The sequence below is a fragment of the Lonchura striata genome, chromosome 25 (assembly GCF_050655825.1).
Source record: "Lonchura striata isolate lonStrDom1 chromosome 25, ASM5065582v1, whole genome shotgun sequence".
Taxonomy (NCBI): Eukaryota; Metazoa; Chordata; class Aves; order Passeriformes; family Estrildidae; genus Lonchura; species Lonchura striata.
In genome coordinates this window covers 2,259,984-2,278,935 of record NC_140727.1, presented here as the reverse complement: position 1 = coordinate 2,278,935, position 18,952 = coordinate 2,259,984, and the positions used below count along the sequence as shown (strand labels likewise).

General features: G+C 61.6%; 3 protein-coding genes across 6 annotated transcripts; all 3 read left to right on the top strand.

The window, feature by feature from the left end:
* The first annotated feature begins 31 nt into the window (after positions 1-31).
* LOC146765370 (Fc receptor-like protein 2) lies at positions 32-3,640 on the top strand. The gene is made up of 7 exons (XM_085560633.1): positions 32-776; positions 1,458-1,478; positions 1,567-1,797; positions 2,021-2,284; positions 2,788-3,057; positions 3,146-3,448; positions 3,529-3,640. The coding sequence occupies exons 1-7, from the start codon at positions 431-433 to the stop codon at positions 3,621-3,623; spliced, it is 1,530 nt and encodes a 509-aa protein (XP_085416759.1). The 5' UTR covers positions 32-430; the 3' UTR covers positions 3,624-3,640.
* Positions 3,641-5,539: 1,899 nt separating this feature from the next.
* On the top strand, positions 5,540-10,809 carry FCRL6 (Fc receptor like 6). 3 transcript variants are annotated; one of them, XM_085560632.1, is made up of 10 exons: positions 5,540-6,695; positions 7,377-7,397; positions 7,486-7,716; positions 7,914-8,171; positions 8,270-8,548; positions 9,084-9,353; positions 9,443-9,745; positions 9,826-9,912; positions 10,387-10,408; positions 10,570-10,809. In XM_085560632.1, exons 1-10 carry the CDS (start codon positions 6,299-6,301, stop codon positions 10,667-10,669), a joined length of 1,968 nt encoding a protein of 655 aa, XP_085416758.1. In that variant the 5' UTR covers positions 5,540-6,298; the 3' UTR covers positions 10,670-10,809. The 3 variants fall into 3 exon arrangements, with proteins under 3 accessions (XP_085416758.1, XP_085416757.1, XP_085416756.1); XM_085560631.1 differs by having other exon boundaries at positions 5,545-6,695; positions 9,829-9,912; positions 10,544-10,809; XM_085560630.1 differs by having other exon boundaries at positions 5,546-6,695; positions 10,544-10,809.
* A 149-nt stretch (positions 10,810-10,958) lies between these two features.
* Positions 10,959-18,033, top strand: LOC116184463 (Fc receptor-like protein 2). Of its 2 annotated transcripts, XM_085560629.1 has the most exons (10): positions 10,959-12,913; positions 13,594-13,614; positions 13,703-13,933; positions 14,144-14,779; positions 15,514-15,783; positions 15,873-16,175; positions 16,259-16,342; positions 16,721-16,742; positions 16,825-16,904; positions 16,990-18,029. In XM_085560629.1, the coding sequence occupies exons 1-10, from the start codon at positions 12,568-12,570 to the stop codon at positions 17,097-17,099; spliced, it is 2,103 nt and encodes a 700-aa protein (XP_085416755.1). In that variant the 5' UTR covers positions 10,959-12,567; the 3' UTR covers positions 17,100-18,029. The 2 variants fall into 2 exon arrangements, with proteins under 2 accessions (XP_085416755.1, XP_085416754.1); XM_085560628.1 differs by having other exon boundaries at positions 16,825-18,033.
* The last annotated feature ends 919 nt before the right edge of the window (positions 18,034-18,952 follow it).

Here is an 18,952-nt window from a genome sequence, read left to right as displayed (position 1 = left end):
CAGGGGAGGGCACAGAGGCAGAGCAACCCCGGACACCCATGTGATGCTGCCCAGGAAACGAGCACCCGGACTGGGGGCTGTGCTGGGCCCTGGGTCACCCCAAAATCTGAGGCACCCTGAGAAGGAGCTGTGACTCCCGTCCCCACCCAGGCACTGCCCATCCCTGGCAACCCCATTCCTGGTTCCCCAGTCATGGGACCCCCATCACTTTTGTCTCTCCCTCCCAGGGACCCCCATCCCAGCACTGCCATTGCCCGGGACCAGCCTTGCCTTGATCCCATCCCAGTGGCTGATTCTTCCCCCAGAACTCCTCTTCCCAAGGGTTCTTTTTTTCCCCCGTACACCCCCAACCCTGGCACCCACATGCCATGAGCCCAAATGCCTGGGGACCATGTTCCCACAGCACCCCCATCCCTGAATCCCCGCAGGCATGGAGACGCCAATTCCCCTGGAGCCCCATTCTCCTGGACACCCATCCTTGGTTCCCCACGTCCCCCGAGCCCCCAGCAGCATCCCCCACCATGTCCCCAGACTATCCCAAATTGTCCCCAACCTGTCCCCTGCTGTGTCTCCTTTCCCTCACCCTGCCCCCATCCTGTCCGACCCTGCCCCCACCAAGGGCCACCCCCACGTGGGGACGAGACGTGACCTCGCTTCCTTCCCCTTCATCCGAAGAGCCGCCAGCCAGGGGAGCGGTGGCCACAGCAGCCAGGGACAGCCAGTCCACATGGCTGGGGACACCGGGATGGCCGGGAAGGTGGCACTGCTCCTGTGGGGTGAGTGCCCCAGCACGGGCCTGACAGCCCAGGGATGGGCCCTGGTGGGGCAGAGACTGGTGGGGAGGGGGGACAGGGGGGCTGCGGGGTCCCCTGCGGTCCCCAAGGCCAGCAGTGCCAGTCCCTGTTGCCCACAGTGCAGCTTGGAGTGACTGGGGATGTCAGATGGCTTTGGGGACAGCAAGAGGGGGCAGTAATTTGGGGATGGGAATGTGGGGACAGGAATGTGGGGACTGGCACCTTTGGGCTCAGGGAGCTCTGGGCACAGGGACAAGGGAACTGGGATGCAGGGACAGAAGGGGACAAGAGGGGTGAGGATGTGGCCATGGGGATGGGATCAGGAGCTGGTGGGGGTGACCTGGGCCAGCAAGGGGTGTGTCCATGGTGTCCCTGTGCCCGGGGTGTCCACAGTGTCCCCGTGTTCTGCCTCAGCCCAGGGTGGCCTCGGTGTCCCTGTTCCCAAGGCATCCGTGCCACTCGGATGTGGTGCAGGGGTGGCTGAGACACAGACATGTCCCCAGCCTCGCAAATCTTCTGGGGACCATCCCCACGCACTTTCCCACAAGAACTGAAAGTTCTCCCCACGGGGACACTCTGGGGACAGCCCCCAAACCCTTTGCCCTCAGTGGCACTGTCCCCACGGTGCCACCCCCACCCAGCCCTGTCCCTTCTCCCTTCCAGCCCAGACCCTCGGCCTCGCTGGTGAGTCCTCGGGGGATGCCATGTCCCCACCCCGCTGTCCCCAGCCCCGTGGTGGCCCTGGCAGGCTGGTGTCCCCTGTCACCCACAGGTGCCCAGATCACCCATCTCCTCGTGGATCCCCCTTGGAGGCCAGCAGTGCTGTGGGACCGGGTGACACTGACCTGCCAGGGCTCGGGGACCACCGGTGCCACCACCTGGTACAGGGACGGGAAGCGATGCGGACAGCAGGGAGGAGACCGAATCACTGTCACCGAGAGTGGCACCTACACGTGTGACAAACCCGGCACCGAGCTCAGCCACCCCGTGACTGTCTCAAAGGGTGAGAGGGGTTTGGGTGTCCCCAGCCTGGCACCATGGGAACCCCGAGGGCTCTGGGTGGGCTCCGCTCCATGGGTCACCCCCTGATGTGCCCAGAGCCTGTCCCCCGCTCTGAGCACATCCCTGAGCACAGAATGAGGGGGACCCCATGCTGAAATTCGGACCCGTGGTGCGCTGGGGGGTCCCGGTGCCATGGGGTGTGACAGGACCCCTCTGTCCCCCAGACCTGCTGGTGCTGCAGGCGCCGGCGCGGGCGCTGCTGGAGGGGGACACGCTGACACTGCGCTGCCGGGGCTGGCAGAACACAGAGCTCACAAGCGTGTACTTCTACCATGAAGAGAAGGTTCTGAAGGGCCCCAGTGATGCGACCGAGCTGTCCCTGTCCCCTCTGCAGCTGCACCACAGTGGCCGCTACAGCTGCAAGGGCTGGCCGGGCTCTGTCCTGGCACAGTGGAGGGAGTCAGAGGTGGTGACAGTGACAGTGCAGAGTGAGTGCAGGGATGGGGACAGGGAAGCCTGACATCCTCTGAGTGTTTCCCCACCACTGCCTGAATCCTTCATCCGTCCCTTTTCTCCTCCCTGGGGTCACCCAAAATTTCCCAAGCCCTTCTTGGTTTCCCCCATGACTGCCCAGTTCCCCCTCCAGATCCCTCACCCCTCTGTTTGTTCTCTCCGCCCCTCCCTGGATTCCCGACCCCTTCCAAGGTCCCTGTTCCACTCTTGGCTCTCCCTTCCTTCCCTGGCTTCACCCGCCCATCCCTAAACCCCAAATCATTCCCCGAGTCTCCTCAGTCTCTCGTGTGGTTCCCCATCCCTGCCTGGGTCTCTCCACCTTTCCATGGGGTCTCACCATTGTCCCCAGGTCCCAAGATGCCTCCCAGGGTGCCCTTCTTCTCACTGGGATCCTCTCCGCTGCCCTCCATTCCCTCTTTTCCCCTCCCGTGTCCCCCACCCCTCCCATGTCCCCAATCCCTTCTGTGTCCCCCCACAGGGGTCCCGCCCTCGGGGGTGTCCCTGTCGGTGCAGCCCCCCGGGGCACAGGTGGCACTTGGGGACCGCCTGGTGCTGAGCTGCGCGGTGGCCAAGGGGACAGGTCCCCTGTCCTTCTCCTGGCACCGGGAGGGCTCGGGGGCACCGCTGGGCACCGGGCCCCGCCTGGAGCTGCGGCACGTTGAGGACAATGACAGCGGCCAGTACCGGTGCCGGGTCAGCAACGGGGACAGCGTGGCCGAGAGTGACCCCCTGAATGTCACCGTGCTGGGTGAGCGGGACCCTCGGGCTGGGGCAGACCCCACCCACGGCACCCCATCCCACCCCGCCCGGTGCCAGCCCTGTCTGTGTCCCCGCAGTGCCCGTGGCCAATGCCACCATCACCCCTGGTCCCCTGGCACACCAGGTGCGCACAGGTGACCCCATGACCCTGCGCTGCTCGGTGCAGGTGGGCTCAGCCCCTGTCACCTTCACCTGGCTGCACAACGGGCAGGAGGTGGCCCAGGGTCCCCTCCTGGAGCTTGGGGACGTCAAGGTGGCACATTCGGGCACCTACCAGTGCGTGGCCACCAACCAGCTGGGACAGGACGGGCACCGTGTGTTCCGTGCACTCACCCCCAAGCTGGTCCTGGAGGTGACACCTGGCTCTCCCTGGCTCACAGGTGGGGTCCCACGGGGTCACTGGGCTGTTCAGGACCCCCGAGGCTCAGGGTGACCCCGGTGTGTCCCCCTCTGTCCCCAGCAGTGGCTGTGAATGTCGGCAGGACCCTCCTGTTCCTGCTCCTGCTCCTGGCTGTCGTCGGGGGTTGTCTCTGGTGGCACCGCCGGGATGGGTGACAATGGGGGGATGGGGGTCCTGGAGTGAGGGGAAGCCCCCAGAGTGGGGGCAGAGATCAGGAGCAGCCAGGGACCCTGGGCTGGGCAAACTGAGCCCACAGTGACCTCGGCGGGGGGTGCTGGGGGATCTGCGGGGCATTTGGAGGGTCTTGGTTGGGCTCCAGGGCCATCCCTGGGTGAGCTTTGGGGAACATTGGGGCGGCACCAGGAGCTCTGGGAGCACTTGTGGAGCTCTTGATGGGCCATGCGGGGATGTTGTGGGATCTTTTCAGGGGGGTGGGGGAGCTTGGAGGTGCCCCTCCCTGCCAGGCTTGGGGTTCTGGGGCTCAAATGTGGGGGATACCGGGTGGGTTGGGAGCACTGTGGTGGTGCAGAAGTTCCAAGGGTCTTCAGGGGTGCTGGGAGAGCCCAGGGGGAATCAGGGTCCTGTGGGAATTGGGGCTGCAGTGGGGATTTGGGGGTTGCAAGGGTGGTTGGAGCTGCCAAGGTGCCAGGGAGGTTCAGGGGTCCTGGGGTCCCCACGGTCACCCCCTCCCCTTTCCCTTGCAGCTGCCAGGAAGCTCCAGGAGTGGTGAGTGGGGGGCTCGGGCTGGGACCCCCTTTCCGCCTCCCCTGACACCGCCCAGACCCCCCCTTATCCCCACAGGACCTCCCGGAGGAGGGGACAGAGGAATGCATCACCCACGGGTGTCCCCTCTCCCCCAGGTCCCCACAACCAGTGTCACTCTCAGGGCCCCCACGGGTGTCCCCTGGCCCTGCCCCACCTCGGGATCCACGAGTGACCAACGCAGAGCTGCCGGGACCCTACAAGGGACAGCGGGACCCCTGTGACAACAAGATCGTGTTGTGACACTGGGGGCACTGGGAAGAGAAATGTTTTGACAGGTTTTCATTTTGGATTCTTTGTGTGCTTTCCTTTCTGGTATTTTTTTCCCTCTTTAATAAAAGTATAGTACTCGTATCTTCATAAAGTTTTTTCCCTTTTGGTTATTAAGCTTGGCCTGCTTTGCTCCACTCTCGATCTCATTTCACAGCATTCAACTGAGAGGTTGCATTTTCATGGGGGCACTGGCATTGTGCCAGTGTTCAACCACGACACAGGGTAAGGTCCCCACAGCTCCGCGAAGTGGAGGGGTACCCTGGCAGGGCTGGGGCAGGGCTGGGGCAGAGCCCTGTCTATTCCCCGTGCCCTGTGCAGGTGAGGAGGGCAGGGATGGAGCAGCTCTGGGGACACCTGGAATCCAGACAGGGTCACTCCCCACAGCCCCACCACGGCCGCAGCACACAGACACTGCTCGATGTTTCCACACAATTCCCTCTTGTAGGGCAGCCGAGCCAGAACCCAAATATTCTTGCCAGGATGTTCCACGGGGCTGCAGGTTTGAGACAGCAAGGAGGAGGGACCTGGTCAGGTTCTTGTGCAAAACGTTATTGTCTTTGCAGGGTTTTTGGAGCTATCTCAGCACCTTGCTGCAAGAGACAAAATGATCAATTGCTGCATTTCCGGACTGGTTCCCTCTCAGCTGCCCCTGCAGGGGGGTTTCCAGCCAGCCCTGCTCTGAAAACCATCCAAGGCCCTCGCAGAGCCACTGCTTGGGCTCCCTTTGGGTTTTGTGCTTCTTGCAGGGCTGAGCAAACCACAGGCAGGCCACTTCCCCCACAGGATTCTCACCTCTGCAGCAGCTCTAAAGCTGCCAGAATCAAAGCCAAGGGGGCTGGGGGGACCCTCAGGTCCTGGCTGCCACCTGGGGCTGGCCAGAGTAGGGCTGGGCCGTGGCCACCCCTGTGCAGTGGGGCTGGGCCATGGCTGGGCTCCAGCCTTGGACTGACGGTGTGCCCAGAATGTGCCACTCCTGGGACAGGCATCCGGCTAGGAATGTGCAGGGACATTTCTGGAAGTGCCACGCACTGGACAGGACCCGCCATGCCAGGATGTCACCCCTGGACTGGATTTCCCCAAAACAAGGACCTCCCAGGTCAGGACTCCCCTGGTTTTCCCACAGGACAGAATCCCCTCCCCTTTCCCATCAGACTCTCAGCACAAACAGCCTCTTCCTTCTTGTCCAGCAAAACGAAAGTGAAAGTGTGGAGAGGCACAGCCCAACACCTCCATCCCCCACAGCCTCCCCACCCTTCCCTGCACCCCCCACTCCCCATTTGCCCCTTCCCTTGGGTCCCCCGAACCCATTCCCTGCTCAGCTGCTCCCTGGATTGATGAGCCAGGAACCAGGGGTCAGGGGACATGGCACAAAATGAGGAAAATTAAAGGAGAAATAAAGACTGGGAAAAGTCAAGGGCAGGGGAGGGCACAGAGGCAGAGCAACCCCGGACACCCATGTGATGCTGCCCAGGAAACGAGCACCCCAGGGTGGGGGCTGTGCTGGGCCCTGGGTCACCCCAAAATCTGAGGCACCCTGAGAAGGAGCTGTGACTCCCGTCCCCACCCAGGCACTGCCCATCCCTGGCAACCCCATTCCTGGTTCCCCAGTCATGGGACCCCCATCACTTTTGTCTCTCCTTCCCAGGGACCCCCATCCCAGCACTGCCATTGCCCGGGACCAACCTTGCCTTGATCCCATCCCAGTGGCTGCTTCTTCCCCCAGAACTCCTCTTCCCAAGGGTTCTTTTTTCCCCCGTACACCCCCAACCCTGGCACCCACATGCCATGAGCCCAAATGCCTGGGGACCATGTTCCCACAGCACCCCCACCCCTGAATCCCCCCAGCATGGAGACGCCAATTCCCCTGGAGCCCCATTCTCCTGGACACCCATCCTTGGTTCCCCACTTCCCCCAAGCCCCCAGCAGCATCCCCCACCATGTCCCCAGACTATCCCAAATTGTCCCCAACCTGTCCCCTGCTGTGTCTCCTTTCCCCCACCCTGCCCCCATCCTGTCCGACCCTGCCCCCACCAAGGGCCACCCCCACGTGGGGACGAGACGTGACCTCGCTTCCTTCCCCTTCATCCGAAGAGCCGCCAGCCAGGGGAGCGGTGGCCACAGCAGCCAGGGACAGCCAGTCCACATGGCTGGGGACACCGGGATGGCCGGGAAGGTGGCACTGCTCCTGTGGGGTGAGTGCCCCAGCACGGGCCTGACAGCCCAGGGATGGGCCCTGGTGGGGCAGAGACTGGTGGGGAGGGGGGACAGGGGGGCTGCGGGGTCCCCTGAGGTCCCCAAGGCCAGCAGTGCCAGTCCCTGTTGCCCACAGTGCAGCTTGGTGTGACTGGGGATGTTGGGTGGCTTTGGGGACAGCAAGAGGGGGCAGGAATTTGGGGATGGGAATGTGGGGACAGGAATGTGGGGACTGGCACCTTTGGGCTCAGGGAGCTCTGGGCACAGGGACAAGGGAACTGGGATGCAGGGACAGAAGGGGACAAGAGGGGTGAGCATGTGGCCATGGGGATGGGATCAGGAGCTGGTGGGGGTGACCTGGGCCAGCATGGGCTGTGTCCGTGGTGTCCTGGTGCCCGGGGTGTGCACAGTGTCCCCGTGTTCTGCCTCAGCCCAGGGTGGCCTCGGTGTCCCTGTTCCCAAGGCATCCGTGCCACTGGGATGTGGTGCAGGGGTGGCTGTGACACAGACATGTCCCCAGCCTCGCAAATCTGCTGGGGACCATCCCCACGCACTTTCCCACAAGAACTGAAAGTTCTCCCCACGGGGACACTTTGGGGACAGCACACAAACCCTGTGCCCTCAGTGGCACTGTCCCCACGGTGCCACCCCCACCCAGCCCTGTCCCTTCTCCCTTCCAGCCCAGACCCTCGGCCTCGCTGGTGAGTCCTCGGGGGATGCCATGTCCCCACCCCGCTGTCCCCAGCCCCGTGGTGGCCCTGGCAGGCTGGTGTCCCCTGTCACCCACAGCTGCCCAGACCACCCAGCTCCTCATGGAGCCCCCCTGGAGGCCGGCAGTGCTGTGGGACCGGGTGACACTGACCTGCCAGGGCTCGGGGACCGCCGGTGTCACCACCTGGTACAGGGACAGGAAGCGATGGGGACAGCAGGGACAAGACCGAATCACTGTCACTGAGAGTGGCACCTACACGTGTCACAGACCTGGCACCGGGCTCAGCTCCCCTGTGACTGTCTCAAAGAGTGAGAGGGGTTTGGGTGTCCCCAGCCTGACACCGCGGGGAACCCGAGGGCTCTGGGTGGGCTCCGCTCCATGGATCACCCCTGCTGTGCCCAGAGCCTGTCCCCTGCTCTGGGGACTCCGTGTTGAAATTGGGGACCCCTGCTGCGCTGGGGGGTCCCGGTGCCATGGGGTGTGACAGGACCCCTCTGTCCCCCAGACTGGCTGGTGCTGCAGGTGCCGGCGCCGGCGCTGCTGGAGGGGGACACGCTGACACTGCGCTGCCGGGGCTGGCGGGATGACAAGGTCACCTCGGTGTCCTTCTACCACGAGAGGCAGAAACTGAGTTGGTTCCATGAGCAGACCGAGCTGCCCCTGTCCCCTCTGCAGCTGAACCACAGCGGCCGCTACAGCTGTGAGGGCCGGGTGGAATACTGGGGTTGGAAGAAGTCAGCACTGGTGACAGTGACAGTGCAGGGTGAGCCCCCCACAGCGTGAACTCCAATATCCTGGCACCCCCAAAGCCACTCCCCAGGGACTCAGGGTCACCGTCCTCACCTCCCCTCTCCTCCCCAGAGCTCTTCTCGGTGCCGGTGCTGGAGGGTCCCCCCGAGCCCACCGAGGGGTCCCCCCTGGCTCTCAGCTGCCTCAGCACCCCCAGCCCCCTGCGGCCCCGAGCCCCCCTCCTGCACGTGTTCTACCGGGACGGGCAGGTGGTGAGGGGCCCGCAGGGGTCCCCGCAGCTGCTGCTGCCCAAAGTGGGGGTCTCCCACTCGGGGAATTACAGCTGCGAGGTGCGCTCCGAGCGGGGGGCCGTGCGGAAGAGCAGCGCCCGGCTCCGCGTCACGGTGCGCAGTGAGTGCGGGGATGGGCACGGGGAGCCCCCAGGGCCTCCCCGGTCCCCTCGTTAGGGACCCCAAGCCGAGCCTGACACCTGCCTTGAGGCCCCAAACCTTTTTGGGATCCCTCCATGGCTCCCCCTCTCCTTTTACAGTTCCCAGCCCAGGTTCACCTGCCCTACATGGGTATCCCCATCCTTCCCCGAAGGCTTTTCTGTGTCTTGCCATCCCTGCCATGGGTCCCTCCCAGGTCCCCCATTCCTGGCTCCTATTTCCCCATCCCTCACCAGGTCCCCTCACCCCTCCCTGGATCTCCCCACCCCACTCTGAGGTCCATCCACGGGTCTCAAGGTCCCCGCTCTGGGGTCTCTCACACCCTCCTGGTGTTGCACCCCACCCTCTACCAGTGTCCCCTCCCTGGACCCTCCATCTTTCCTCAGGGTTCCTTTCCAAGCCCCCCCATCTCTGCCCCCCTCTCCCTCCCTGGGGTCCCCCTGCCCCTCCCCAAATCCCTCGGTCCCTCACTGTCCCCTGGTGTCCCCCTCCCGCAGGGGTCCCGCCCTCGGGGGTGTCCCTGTCGGTGCAGCCCCCCGGGGCACAGGTGGCACTTGGGGACCGCCTGGTGCTGAGCTGTGCGGTGGCCAAGGGGACAGGTCCCCTGTCCTTCTCCTGGCACCGGGAGGGCTCGGGGGCACCGCTGGGCACCGGGCCCCGCCTGGAGCTGCGGCACGTTGAGGACAATGACAGCGGCCAGTACCGGTGCCGGGTCAGCAACGGGGAGAACGTGGCCGAGAGTGACCCCCTGAATGTCACCGTGCTGGGTGAGCGGGACCATCGGGCTGGGGGTGACCCCACCCACGGCACCCCCATCCCACCCCGCCCGGTGCCAGCCCTGTCTGTGTCCCCGCAGTGCCCGTGGCCAATGCCACCATCACCCCCAGTCCCCTGGCACACCAGGTGCGCGCAGGTGACACCGTGACCCTGCGCTGCTCGGTGCAGGTGGGCTCAGCCCCTGTCACCTTCACCTGGCTGCACAACGGGCAGGAGGTGGCCCAGGGTCCCCTCCTGGAGCTCGGGGACGTCGAGGTGGGACATTCGGGCACCTACCAGTGCGTGGCCACCAACCAGCTGGGACAGGACGGGCATCGTGTGTTCCGTGCACTCACCCCCAAGCTGGTCCTGGAGGTGGCACCTGGCTCTCCCTGGCTCACAGGTGGGGTCCCACGGGGTCACTGGGCTGTTCAGGACCCCCGAGGCTCAGGGTGACCCCGGTGTGTCCCCCTCTGTCCCCAGCAGTGGCTGTGAATGTCGGCAGGACCCTCCTGTTCCTGCTCCTGCTCCTGGCTGTCGTCGGGGGCTGTCTCTGGTGGCACCGCCGGGGTGGGTGACAATGGGGGGATGGGGGTCCTGGAGTGAGGGGAAGCCCCCAGAGTGGGGGCAGAGATCAGCAGCAGCCAGGGACCCTGAGCTGGGGAAACTGAGCCCGCAGTGACCTCGGCTGGGGGGGCTGGGGGATCTGCGGGGAATTTGGAGGGTCTTGGTTGGGCTCCAGGGCCATCCCTGGGTGGGCTTTGGGGAACATTGGGGTGGCACCAGGAGCTCTGGGAGCACTTGTGGAGCTCTTGATGGGCCATGCGGGGATGTTGGGGGATCTTTTCAGGGGGGTGGGGGAGCTTGGAGGTGCCCCTCCCTGCCAGGCTTGGTGTTCTGGGGCTCAAACGATCGGGGATACCGGGTGGGTTTGGAGCACTGTGGTGGTGCAGAAGTTCCAAGGGTGGTTGGAGCTGCCGAGGTGCCAGGAAGGTTCAGGGGTCCTGGGGTCCCCACGGTCACCCCCTCCCGTTTCCCTTGCAGCTGCCAGGAAGCTCCAGGACAGGTGAGTGGGGGGCTTGGGCTGGGACTCCCCTTTCCGCCTCCCCTGACACCACCCAGACCCCCCCTTATCCCCACAGGACACCCCGGAGGAGGGGACAGAGGAATGCATCACCCTCAGGTGTCCCCTCTCCCCCAGGTCCCCACAACCAGTGTCACTCTCAGGGCCCCCACGGGTGTCCCCTGGCCCTGCCCCACCTCGGGATCCACGAGTGACCAACGCGGAGCTGCCGGGACCCTACGAGGGACAGCGGGACCCCCGTGACAACAAGATCGTGTTGTGACACTGGGGGCACTGGGAAGAGAAATGTTTTGACAGGTTTTCATTTTGGATTCTTTGTGTGCTTTCCTTTCTGGTATTTTTTTCCCTCTTTAATAAAAGTATAGTACTAGTATCTTCATAAAGTTTTTTCCCTTTTGGTTATTAAGCTTGGCCTGCTTTGCTCCGCTCTCGATCTCATTTCACAGCATTCAGCTGAGAGGTTGCATTTTCATGGGGGCACTGGCATTGTGCCAGTGTTCAACCACGACACAGGGTAAGGTCCCCACAGCTCCGCGAAGTGGAGGGGTACCCTGGCAGGGGTGGGGCAGGGCTGGGGCAGAGCCCTGTCTATTCCCCGTGCCCTGTGCAGGTGAGCAGGGCAGGGATGGAGCAGCTCTGGGGACACCTGGAATCCAGACAGGGTCACTCCCCACAGCCCCACCACGGCCGCAGCACACAGACATTGCTCGATGTTTCCACACAATTCCCTCTTGTAGGGCAGCCGAGCCAGAACCCAAATATTCTTGCCAGGATGTTCCACGGGGCTGCAGGTTTGAGACAGCAAGGAGGAGGGACCTGGTCAGGTTCTTGTGCAAAACGTTATTGTCTTTGCAGGGTTTTTGGAGCTATCTCAGACCATTGCTGCAAGAGACAAAATGATCAATTGCTGCATTTCCGGACTGGTTCCCTCTCAGCTGCCCCTGCAGGGGGGTTTCCAGCCAGCCCTGCCCTGAAAACCATCAAAGGCCCTCACAGAGCCACAGCTTGGGCTCCTTTTGGGTTTTGTGCTTCTTGCAGGGCTGAGCAAACCACAGGCAGGCCACTTCCCCCACAGGATTCTCACCTCTGCAGCAGCTCTAAAGCTGCCAGAATCAAAGCCAAGGGGGCTGGGGGGGACCCTCAGGTCCTGGCTGCCACCTGGGGCTGGCCAGAGCAGGGCTGGCCAGTGGCCACCCCTGTGCAGTGGGGCTGGGCCATGGCTGGGCTCCAGCCTTGGACTGACGGGGTGCCCAGGATGTGCCAGCCCTGGAACAGGCAGCCATCCAGGAATATGCAGGGACATTTCTGGAAGTGCCACGCACTGGACAGGACCCCCCATGCCAGGATGTGTCAACCCTGGACTGGATTTCCCCAAAACAAGGACCTCCCAGGACAGGACTCCCCTGGTTTTCCCCCAGGACAGAATCCCCTCCCCTTTCCCATCTGACTCTCAGCACAAACAGCCTCTTCCTTCTTGTCCAGCAAAAAGAAAGTGAAAGTGTTGAGGGGCACAGCCCAACACCTCCATCCCCCACAGCCTCCCCACCCTTCCCTGAACTCCCCACTCCCCATTTGCCCCTTCCCCTGGGTCCCCCCATCCCATTCCCTGCTCAGCTGCTCCCTGGATTGATGAGCCAGGAACCAGGGGTCAGGGGACATGGCACAAAATGAGGAAAATTAAAGGAGAAATAAAGACTGGGAAAAGTCAAGGGCAGGGGAGGGCACAGAGGCAGAGCAACCCCGGACACCCATGTGATGCTGCCCAGGAAACGAGCACCCGGACTGGGGGCTGTGCTGGGCCCTGGGTCACCCCAAAATCTGAGGCACCCTGAGAAGGAGCTGTGACTCCCGTCCCCACCCAGGCACTGCCCATCCCTGGCAACCCCATTCCTGGTTCCCCAGTCATGGGACCCCCATCACTTTTGTCTCTCCTTCCCAGGGACCCCCATCCCAGCACTGCCATTGCCCGGGACCAGCCTTGCCTTGATCCCATCCCAGTGGCTGATTCTTCCACTAGAACCCCTCTTCCCAAGGGTTCTTTTTTCCCCCGTACACCCCCAACCCTGGCACCCACATGCCATGAGCCCAAATTCCTGGGGACCATGTTCCCACAGCACCCCCATCCCTGAATCCCCCCAGGCATGGAGACGCCAATTCCCCTGGAGCCCCATTCTCCTGGACACCCATCCTTGGTTCCCCACATCCCCCAGGCCCCCAGCAGCATCCCCCACCATGTCCCCAGACTATCCCAAATTGTCCCCAACCTGTCCCCTGCTGTGTCTCCTTTCCCCCACCCTGCCCCCATCCTGTCCGACCCTGCCCCCACCAAGGGCCACCCCCACGTGGGGACGAGACGTGACCTCGCTTCCTTCCCCTTCATCCGAAGAGCCGCCAGCCAGGGGAGCGGTGGCCACAGCAGCCAGGGACAGCCAGTCCACATGGCTGGGGACACCGGGATGGCCGGGAAGGTGGCACTGCTCCTGTGGGGTGAGTGCCCCAGCACGGGCCTGACAGCCCAGGGATGGGCCCTGGTGGGGCAGAGACCGGTGGGGAGGGGGCACAGGGGGGCTGCGGGGTCCCCTGAGGTCCCCAAGGCCAGCAGTGCCAGTCCCTGTTGCCCACAGTGCAGCTTGGTGTCACTGGGGATGTCAGGTGGTTTGGGGACAGGAAGAGGGGGCAGGAATTTGGGGATGGGAATGTGGGGACAGGAATGTGGGGACTGGCACCTTTGGGCTCAGGGAGCTCTGGGCACAGGGACAAGGGAACTGGGATGCAGGGACAGAAGGGGACAAGAAGGGTGAGGATGTGGCCATGGGGATGGGATCAGGAGCTGGTGGGGGTGACCTGGGCCAGCATGGGCTGTGTCCGTGGTGTCCTGGTGCCCGGGGTGTGCACAGTGTCCCCATTATCTGCCTCAGCCCAGGGTGGCCTCGGTGTCCCTGTTCCCAAGGCATCCGTGCCACTGGGATGTGGTGCAGGGGTGGCTGAGACACAGACATGTCCCCAGCCTCGCAAATCTGCTGGGGACCATCCCCACGCACTTTCCCACAAGAACTGAAAGTTCTCCCCACGGGGACACTCTGGGGACAGCCCCCAAACCCTGTGCCTTCAGTGGCACTGTCCCCACGGTGCCACCCCCACCCAGCCCTGTCCCTTCTCCCTTCCAGCCCAGACCCTCGGCCTCGCTGGTGAGTCCTCGGGGGATGCCATGTCCCCACCCCGCTGTCCCCAGCCCCGTGGTGGCCCTGGCAGGCTGGTGTCCCCTGTCACCCACAGGTGCCCAGACCACCCAGCTCCTTGTGGAGCCCCTCTGGAGGCCGGCAGTGCTGTGGGACCAGGTGACACTGACCTGCCAGGGCTCGGGGACCGCCGGTGTCACCACCTGGTACAGGGACAGGAAGCGATGGGGACAGCAGGGACGAGACCAAGTCACTGTCACTGAGAGTGGCACCTACCAGTGTCACAGACCCGGCACCGGGCTCAGCTCCCCTGTGACTGTCTCAAATGGTGAGAGGGGTTTGCGTGTCCCCAGCCTGGCACCGCGGGGACCCCGAGGGCTCTGGGTGGGCTCCGCTCCATGGGTCACTCAGTGCTGTGCCCAGAGCCTGTCCCCCGCTCTGAGGGGACCCCATGCTGAAATTGGGGAACCCTGGTGTGCTGGTGTGACCCGATGGGTCATGGTGCCATGGGGTGTGACAGGACCCCTCTGTCCCCCAGACTGGCTGGTGCTGCAGGTGCCGGCGCGGGCGCTGCTGGAGGGGGACACGCTGACACTGCGCTGCCGGGGCTGGCATGATGACAAGGTCACCTCGGTGTCCTTCTACCACGAGAGGCAGAAACTGAGGTTGTTCCAGGAGCAGACCGAGCTGCCCCTGTCCCCTCTGCAGCTGAACCACAGCGGCCGCTACAGCTGCGAGGGCTGGATGCGATACTGGGGTTGGAAGAAGTCAGCACTGGTGACAGTGACAGTGCAGGTGAGCCCCCCACAGCGTGAACTCCAATATCCCGGCACCCCCAAAGCCATTTCCCCAGCAGACTCAGGGTCACCGTCCTCACCTCCCCTCTCCTCCCCAGAGCTCTTCTCTGTGCCGGTGCTGGAGGGTCCCCCCGCGCCCACCGAGGGGTCCCCCCTGGCTCTCAGCTGCCTCAGCACCCCCAGCCCCCTGCGGCCCCGAGCCCCCCTCCTGCATGTGTTCTACCGGGACGGGCGGGTGATGTGGGGCCCGCAGGGGTCCCCGCAGCTGCTGCTGCCCAAAGTGGGGGTCTCCCACTCGGGGAATTACAGCTGCGAGGTGCGCTCCGAGGGGGGGGCCGTGCGGAAGAGCAGCGCCCGGCTCCGCGTCACGGTGCGCAGTGAGTGCGGGGATGGGCACGGGGAGCCCCCACGGCCTCCCCGGGTCCCTGTCTGGGGACCCCCATCAGCATCTGGGACCCCCAGCCCTGCCTGACACATTTCCCGGGTCCCCCCCTCCCTTCCCAGGTCCCGCCCCGGTGCCCTCAGCCCTCCCCGGCTCCTTCCTCCCATCCCTTCCCCGATCTCCCCATCCTTTTCAGGGTCCCGCCCCGGGTCCCCCAACCCTGTCTGGGGACCCCCAGCTCTCCCCGACACCATTCCCAGCTCTCCCCATCACTGCCCGGGTCCCTCCCTGGCTCGTTCCATCCTTCCCCGGGTTCCCCATCCGTGTTCCGGGCCCCGCCATCCCTTCTCGAATCCCGCCCTGGGTCCCCCCATCCCTTCTCCGATCCCACCCTGGATCCCCCCATCCCTTCTCCGATCCCACCCTGGGCCCCCCCCTCCCTTCCCGGCTCCCCCAGCCTTGCCTGGGACCCCCATCCTTCCCCGACACCTTTTCCGTGTCTCCCCATTACTGCCCGGGACCCCCATCCCTGTCGCGGGTCTCCCCCATCCCCCCCCTGGGTCCCCTCACCCCTTCCTGCTGTCGCCCCCTCCCTCTCCCGGTGTCCCCTCCCCGAACCTCGGGGTTCCTTTCCAAGCCCCCCCATCTCTGCCCCCCTCTCCCTCCCTGGGGTCCCCCTGCCCCTCTCCCCTGGGTCCCTCACTGTCCCCTGGTGTCCCCCTCCCGCAGGGGTCCCACCCTCGGGGGTGTCACTGTCGGTGCAGCCCCCCGGGGCACAGGTGGCATCTGGGGACAGCCTGGTGCTGAGCTGCGCGGTGGCCAAGGGGACAGGTCCCCTGTCCTTCTCCTGGCACCGGGAGGGCTCGGGGGCACCGCTGGGCACCGGGCCCGGCCTGGAGCTGCGGCACGTTGAGGACAATGACAGCGGCCAGTACCGGTGCCGGGTCAGCAACGGGGACAGCGTGGCCGAGAGTGACCCCCTGAATGTCACCGTGCTGGGTGAGCGGGACCCTCGCGCTGGGGGTGACCCCACCCATGGCACCCCCATCCCACCCCGCCCGGTGCCAGCCCTGTCTGTGTCCCCGCAGTGCCTGTGGCCAATGCCACCATCGCCCTCAGTCCCCTGGCACACCAGGTGCGTGCAGGTGATCCCGTGAACCTGCACTGCTCGGTGCAGGTGGGCTCAGCCCCTGTCACCTTCACCTGGCTGCACAACAGGCAGGAGGTGGCCCAGGGTCCCCTCCTGGAGCTCGGGGACATCGAGGTGGGACATTCGGGCACCTACCAGTGCGTGGCCACCAACCAGCTGGGACAGGACGGGCATCGCGTGTTCCAGGCACTCAGCCCAGAGCTGGCCCTGAAGGTGACACCATGGGGACACAGGAACACAGGTGGGGTCACACAGGGTCACCAGGGAGTGCAGCACCCCTGGGGTGATGGGTGATCCTGATGTGTCCCCCTCTGTTTCTTGCAGTGGCTGCAGGGGTCGGTGGGGCCCTTTTGTTCCTGGTCCTGCTCGTGGGTGTCATTGTGGCCTGGCACCGGTGGCACCGAGTGGGTGGGTGACAATGGGGGGACGGGGGTCCCAGGGAGCTGTAGAGGCCACCAGAATTTGGGAACGGTAGGGCAGCACCCACAGCCCCAGAACTGTGACCTTGGCTGGGTGTCCTGTAGGGTTTGGCGAGGTGCTGGAGGGTCCTGCAGGGATGTTGGGGGTTCATTCAGGGGCCCTTGGGGTGGTTTGAGGGGGTCTCTGTCCCTGCTGAGCTTTGGATTCTTGAGTTCGGGGACACTGGGGGTGTTCATGAATTCTGGGGGGCTCCAGGGATGCTTGGGTGTCCTGAGGGGAATTGAGGGTCCCGTGGGGTTTCAGGAATCCTAAGAGGGGTCAGGGCTCTGGGACCCCACAGTGACCCCTCCCCTCTTTCCTCTGCAGCCACCAGGAAGCACCAGGAAAGGTGAGTGGGGGTCTCCAGCCATGAGTCCCTTTTACCCCCACCCCACAACTCCCCTTCCCACACATCCCCTTTATTCCCTCAGAGCCCCCCCTGATCCCCCGGCCCCCCCAGAGGAGGGGGAGGTGCTGTACACCCAAATTGTGACCCCCGAGAGGGCAGGAGGTGAGTACGGGGGGGACACACGCACAGGGACACGTCACCCACGAGTGTCACCCCACCCAGATGTCACAGCCTGTGTCTCTCGCAGCGTCCCCCCGTGCCACCACGCTCCAGGATCCCCAGGTGACCTACGCGGAGCTGCGGGGACCCCGGGAGCGACCTGGGGAACCCGGTGACATCTACGGGAATGTGCTGTGACACCGGGGGGAGTGGCGCTCCCCACCCATGGGTGCCCACGCGTGCCGCTAAAACCCGCCCCTGTCCCCCCCCGTGGAAACCCAAAAATCCCAAAGGGCTGAGAGAAGAAAAATTTCCCGAAACGGCAACGAGAGGGAATAGAACCAGCAGCAACAGCAACGAGGTTCACCAAAAATCACGATTTCTTGGGAAAACCCCCCAAAAAATGGACGAACCCCGGACATTTCCTGGAATTTCCCTGCTCTGGTGGCCAAAGCGGCGTTCAGGAGGCTCTGAGTTCTCTCAACGTCAAAAGTTCTCGGGAGTGTTTAAATAATTTAATAAATTTTATATAATCTAAGGAATTGGTGTGTAACCCCAGCAATGGAACGCTATGGAGAAAATAGGATTTTAATGTCATTTTAAGCTTTTTTAAGTGCTCTTTCAGCACCCCCGAGCTGGAAATTTTATCTTTTTTTTTATTAAAGTTTTAAAAATTCTAAGGGGTGAACTCTGGGTTTTCATAGGCACTCGGAATTTCTTGGATTTTGGGTTTTTTTTAATCCTATATCTTTTCCGTGGAGTGGCATTGCCACCTGCTGCTCAATATTTTGAATTACAGAGCTTATTTTGGGTGTTTTACTTCGATTTTGTGCAGTTCCATCGTCATCACGTCCTTGGGTGATGGCTTTTTTTTTTTTTTTCTTGAATTTAAGGTTTGAACCCCGTATTTTCATCATCTTGAAGTTTAAACCTTAAGATGATGAAAATAAGGGGAAAAAAACCGGGGAAACCCTGCTGCCTTTCCTTATTAAGGGTTTAAATTGAGAAAACCCCCCTTTCCCCATAATTTGAGAGATTTAAATTAAGGGAAATGCCTCTTTTTTTAGGGGGTTATTGCATATTTTAGGGGATAATGCATATTTTAATAGTGTATATTTTTATTTTATATATTTTAATATATAAAATATAATCTTAAAATAGATATTAATAATAAATATTATATATATCTTAAATATTATTTTAAAATATAAATTTTAACATGTTATCTATTATAAAATATAGATTATTAAAATAATATATTTTAATAATATAAAATAAAGTATTGCATATTTTAGGGGATAATGCATATTTTAATAATATTTTTTTAATAATATATAGTATATATTTGAAATATTATTTTTAAATATATATATTAAAATTTTATATATTATTAAAAATATATATCCTTAAATAATATATTTTATTAATATAAAATAAAATATTGCATATTTTAGGGGATAATGCATATTTTAGGGGATTAAATTGGTTAGGAGAACCCATTTATTTGTCATTTTATAGGTTTGAGGTCATCACCCAAATTCTCTGTGCTGAATTTGTCCATTCCTTGTCGTGGCACCGGAGGCGAAACACGGGATTTTTCCATCTTTCATATTTATTTAGTGTTCTGAAGGTTTTAGGTCAATGTAATCAAGCCACAGCTGGTGAGTTTTGCTCATTTTCCCAGTCCCTCATTATGAATAATGAGAAAATAAAATATAAAATGGGTTTGGCTGCCTTTGAATTCCCGGGGACCAGATCTCAGCTGCTCCCAAAAAATGGGAGTGGAATATTTTCCTTCCTGTTTCTCCCAGTGTGAAAGATTAATGCCTGCCAAGGAGGGCAGGAATGGAAAAGAAGATTCCCCCTCGCTCCAAATTATTATAACTTCAAAAATACGTTATTCCTTTTCATACGTTTTTCAAGGAAAAAAATGTCAGGGAAAATTTTTTTTCAGGAAAATTTTTTTCAGGGAAAGTTTTTTTCAGGAAAATTTTTTTCAGGGAAAAAAATGTACGAAAGGGAATAACGGCTGTTTATCGGAAAATAAATAG

Excerpts from the sequence above, each read along its gene's own strand:
- LOC146765370 (XM_085560633.1), top strand. The coding sequence starts at position 431 with ATGGAGACGCCAATTCCCCTGGAGCCCCATTCTCCTGGACACCCATCC. Across the intron at positions 1,479-1,566 it reads CCAGACCCTCGGCCTCGCTG|GTGCCCAGATCACCCATCTC; the intron begins GTGAGTCCTCGG and ends TGTCACCCACAG. Across the intron at positions 1,798-2,020 it reads CCCCGTGACTGTCTCAAAGG|ACCTGCTGGTGCTGCAGGCG; the intron begins GTGAGAGGGGTT and ends TCTGTCCCCCAG.
- FCRL6 (XM_085560630.1), top strand. The coding sequence starts at position 6,299 with ATGCCTGGGGACCATGTTCCCACAGCACCCCCACCCCTGAATCCCCCC. Across the intron at positions 6,696-7,376 it reads GGTGGCACTGCTCCTGTGGG|CCCAGACCCTCGGCCTCGCT; the intron begins GTGAGTGCCCCA and ends TCTCCCTTCCAG. Across the intron at positions 9,746-9,825 it reads TGGCTCTCCCTGGCTCACAG|CAGTGGCTGTGAATGTCGGC; the intron begins GTGGGGTCCCAC and ends CTCTGTCCCCAG.
- LOC116184463 (XM_085560628.1), top strand. The coding sequence starts at position 12,568 with ATGGAGACGCCAATTCCCCTGGAGCCCCATTCTCCTGGACACCCATCC. Across the intron at positions 13,615-13,702 it reads CCAGACCCTCGGCCTCGCTG|GTGCCCAGACCACCCAGCTC; the intron begins GTGAGTCCTCGG and ends TGTCACCCACAG. Across the intron at positions 13,934-14,143 it reads CCCTGTGACTGTCTCAAATG|ACTGGCTGGTGCTGCAGGTG; the intron begins GTGAGAGGGGTT and ends TCTGTCCCCCAG.